General features: G+C 33.5%; 1 protein-coding gene across 10 annotated transcripts in view; it reads left to right on the top strand.

The window, feature by feature from the left end:
* Positions 1-5,000, top strand: part of enc (R3H domain containing protein encore) — a 172,800-nt gene that overhangs the window by 166,654 nt on the left and 1,146 nt on the right. For all 10 annotated transcript variants that reach the window (XM_070131001.1, XM_070130997.1, XM_070131005.1 and 7 more), the window contains 2 exons: positions 4,557-4,730; positions 4,951-5,000. The exon at positions 4,951-5,000 is cut by the window's right edge and continues 236 nt beyond it. In XM_070131001.1, coding sequence (XP_069987102.1) covers positions 4,557-4,730; positions 4,951-5,000 — 224 coding nt within the window. The remainder of the gene's footprint in view (positions 1-4,556; positions 4,731-4,950) is intronic.

The following is a 5,000-nucleotide window of genomic DNA, read 5'->3' on the forward strand; positions in this document are numbered from 1 at the left end:
GGTTTGCTGCTTGAATATCTTCATTTTGAAAACCAAAACCACAATGACAATGACAAGTGCTATTCGAGTGAAAAACTTTTCCCAAGAAACTTCAGCATCTGCAGGGAAGTAGAAAACAGTTTTTAATGCAAGTAAATTTTGATATCATGGACAAGAATGATGGAATGGAAACAGACCAGATCCCCCCCCCCCTCTCATTTCAACTCATAATGTGCCAAGTTATAGATTTTTAATCTTGTGCCATCAGTGATATTCTTAAGGTAAAAAAAAGGGAAGGAAGCGAGCAAATGGTTTCCGTTTTGATAGAGCTAAAATGGCTGCAGAAACTAGTGAAAAGGATGTGCAATAGGCCTGAAAAGGACAATATTTCACATTTGAAAAGTAAAAAAGGTATTTTATGATTTAATCTTTTTCATTGGTAATGGCTTTCATAGTAGCAGCATTTATCATAATCATATATTATACAGAAAGTGAATAAAGTATATTTTTAATATACTTTCATATTATGATTTTTTCATGAACCCTAAAATAGTAGTGAATTCATATTTTAAGTTTAAAAATCAATAATATACATCATATATGAGCATAGAAATTGTGTAACATTTCATTTTTTTGTCATTTTAAAGAATTGACGATATGAAATTAATGAAAGGAACCATCAACCTTCTAAAGCAGTTATATCTAACTCAGGGCCCACAGGATGACAAGAATAATCATTAGCCAGGGAAATTATGTTGATTATAATAGAAAATTATGTCAAATACATTTTGTTACCATAAAAAAGTATAGGTAAGTACTGTAAGTTTTAATCTTTTGTTGGCCCTCAAGCTGATATCAAGGATGAAAAGTGGCCCATGAGAGGTTTTGAGTTTGACACCCTAACATTAGTTTAAAGGCCAGAAGTGGAATAATTGGGAATTTAGATTTATGGATTTTTTTAACCCTTTTGTCTTGAACTCTCCCATTAACTCCGGGAGCTCCCTCAAAATTTTGTAGGGGATAGTGTATATAGATTTGGAAAACTTATGTAGATATTTTCTTTAAGAACAGTGAATTTGATAGAGATACCTTAAATCAAATATGTGAAATGAAGGTGTTACAGATCTTCATATTTATATATTGAGTATTTTACAAAACAATTTTAGATTTGTTGGGGTTACAAAGGTAGTAAAAAATAAAAAAAAGAAATCAATATGGTTTAGGAAATTTTGAGGAAATTTATTTATTCATTTATTTATAATATTTTTATTTATTATTTCTTTTGTATATATACATGTATGTATATTTTCTTACAACAGGGGAGGTTTGAGGTTTTATAGATGTTTCTTTTTTTTGCATTGCATGTATTAATATGGTACATTTTAAAGACTAATAGTGGGCAGAGACCCCCCAAAAATGGGGGGGAAAGAAAAATCCTCCAGCATTTGCTGTGGTAAAAGTGAGAAATAGGAAAAAAGAACATTTAATATTTTTCATGTAAATGCTTAGATTTTGAAAAGCTTAAATATGAAAAACAAGACGTCCCAAGCATGTCTTTCTGTATCCAAGAACAAAAATTCATCCATGATCTAGAATTGTTATGCAAAGAATTGCAGGAAGATGCCCAATAAATATTGATTTAGTCTAGACAACCCCCAAGAGATTTGTGTACTTATAGTGACCCTTTTTCATCACCCTGGCCATCAGCCAAAACACACATGAGAGTAAGTTTGCATTACCCGACGTGCAGCCAGATTTTCCAGTGACATCACCCTCAAGTCAATTTTTTCATGACATGTGACATAATGGTCACATTATACGGATCAAAGGGATTAAAATAAAAAGAGAATGTTTGACTTTCCTCATGCAGTATACCGATAAATGTATGATATGAATATTGTATACCACCGCATTAAACTTCGGTATCTATATTTATTTTCTTTGAAAAGTAGTAAAGATTTCAGTATAGATGATACATGGAACATGCATGTGGTTCTATGTTCTGAAATGCAAACATCTCATCACACTTTTTTCCTTTCTGTCTTTACTCCTCTTGTAACTTTTTCTACAGATAGGATTGGTTTCACGTTATTTAGAAATACTGTGGTTACCCTGAAATTAAAACCAAAGTAATGTCAGGAAGACAACCACAAAAAAAAAGAAAAAAAAAAAAAGAAAAAAAAAATAGGGAGAGGGAAATAATTTGAAGGGCACAGGGAAATAAAAATGCATTGTACAGGTGCCTCACTTATATCTGGTACACTTGTTTTCACTGGACAATAGGCAGCCATTGGTTTGTTTAAATTCTTGGACAACAGCTTGAATTGGCTGTAGTAAACCTCATTATAAATATTAGTGTCCTATGTATGTAATTTCGTCATATTCATTAATGTTGTTACAGTCAGTGTATAAATGTAACATTAAGATAACTATATATACCAACAGTGATAGTAAAGAATGTAATATGTCTTGACATGTTGTGGGTCAGGCAGATAACTGGCATGGAAAGCTGGTGAGGACAGGTGTATGAAATTCCAGTAATCATCATATATTATGAAATGAGTAATAAATGGTGGCATATAATGCTAAGTTATAAATGTTTTCATATTAATGTTCAATATATATTGTGCATCCTCATGTTTATTTACACATGTACACAAAAGAATAGTCAGCTAGTGCTTGATGGTTGATGGTCTTAGCAAAAAGACTATACTTACGTACTACATAGTACTATAACAACATTCTTTAAAATTCCATACATTGTAATCCAATGTCTATCTTGAGGATTGCTCCAATTCATCCTAACCATAGTACGAAATTGTAAATGCTAAAGTTGCTGTTTCTTTTGTCATGAAAACAGGTGTATCATGTATAAATTCAAGCAATTGTACAAGTAAATGACAGCTTGGAGTTGGTATATTATGTGGCTCAAGGGAGATAAGACAGGATAATGATATAAAAGTTGTGGCAATGACAGTGACACAAAGATAACAATAATAATCTGCACATGGCAGGACCTATGGTATTGCAAGCATGATGATAATGACACCGACTCTATATTGTAATAGATTTTGATGTGCTGCTCAATATTTAAGAATAGAAACAGAGTCAGATTCATTTGCAAATATTTTGGAGTAGATTTTCTGCAGGGGTTTATACTTCCTTACTATTAGTCCAGTGAACATTTTCTAATAATGTATTGATATAGTGTATTATTTAAGATGATCTATTTAGGAATATTCTTTTAGTAGCTGCTTTATTACACACATTTCATATAGATTGTCAATAAATCTAGAGAGGTGCTAATTATTCTGCTTGATGTGTCAATAAAGAATATGGGTGTTTACTGTACATCTTTGTCTTTGTGTTTTATGTGTTTATGAGTATGCATGTGTAATTAGTGCAGTTATATCAAATCCTGTCTCCCAGTATTAAACATATCATAGGGCAGATAAAAATACTGAACAGATAATTGATTATTAACAAGGCAATATTTGTTTCAAACTTTCATTCTCAAGTTTGTTGTCTGTAATTAGTTTTATTAACCCAATGGCGATGGGTAAAAAATGTTTGCTAAGTTGACGTAATAACGGGATTGATGGCGTGCATCGGCAGTTTCCCGTTTGCACCTGGGTCGTTCAGTAGTTTGCAAGCAACATTTAACACATAAAAGCTTTTATTTTGCTATAATTTTTAAAGATATAATTTTGAAGGTTTATCTTCATTATAGGTGCCATTGCCTAAAATCTTTACCACATAAATGAAGCTGATACTATTGGAGAAAAACTAACTCTGTCTGATGAGCGAATGGCACGGGAATGGGCATGATACGTTGCCATCCATTTTTTGGTCCCCAACAGCCATGGCATATATGTACATGCCACCGTCAGCTTATGGTTAAAGAGTTAATAAGAAGGATAGGGAAAAATAGATTTTATTGGGATAAACCGTACCTCCAGGGAGTTATTTCATTATGTTAGCCCTCAATGCTTTTATTACATATTTTTATGCAAGACCTGTACTATAAAAAATAACATGCATATATGAGACTTTTATCAAGGAGAAACAGGATTTCTTATGAAATGTATGAATGTCAACAGTTTGAATGAGAGGGTTAATTATCACAATACTTTGTGGTATTGATTATTCACTAGAATGAGATGTTCTGTTGCTTTGACATGCCTTGCTCTGTGTTATACTAGCTAAAAAAAAAAAAATTGTTTGAGTTAAATAACTAACTGAACTAGGTTGTAAACGTAGCAATGTTTTCAAGGTGTAAAAGCAAGTTAACAAGGTTTGTTTGTGATTAATACCCTATTGTAGAGTGTTGCAGACATAAATGCAAACTCCAGGCCACATTAGGAAGGATTTAATTTTGCTTTAAATAACACTTTCATCATCTGATGTATGGTAACTTGCCATTAACTTGACACAAGGTTGAATAGTTTATGTTAATGTGGCTAAGAGAATTATAAGATTGAAGATTCACTGTAGAATGTGCTTGTACATAAGCCAAGGTTCCTCAAGTAGTTGTCTTTTTAAACTGGTGATGATGTGTTGATTTTTGTTCTTTGTAGGGCATGAGTATGAACCTGGGGTATGTGAGTGGCGGCAGTGGGGGGGCCGGGGTCGCCCCAGGGGGGGGAGTGGGTGGGCAGTATATGGCAATGGTTCCCCCCCAGCAGCCCCCCACCCCCACGTCCCACGCTCCTCCCCAGCTCTTCACAACCTTCTTTAGGCCATCTGTGCAGGTGGGTACCCCCTTGTGCATGGGTTTAGTGTGGGATCAAGATAGATATGACTTTTTTTATATATATAGATATAAATGCATGTTTTCCATAGGATAGTACTTTTTCTCATAATATTTCAGAGCTTATAATACCCTTCTAGTCAGATTAGATAAATAGTCTATGAAAAAAGAGAATACAAACTTTATATTAACCATCATCCCATTTTCTTCTTTTGTACCAGATGATGGGTGGATCTGCTGGAACACCTCCCCCTCAGCCTGTCTTACAGTT

This window comes from Penaeus vannamei, chromosome 16, assembly GCF_042767895.1.
Source record: "Penaeus vannamei isolate JL-2024 chromosome 16, ASM4276789v1, whole genome shotgun sequence".
NCBI classification, from domain to species: domain Eukaryota; kingdom Metazoa; phylum Arthropoda; class Malacostraca; order Decapoda; family Penaeidae; genus Penaeus; species Penaeus vannamei.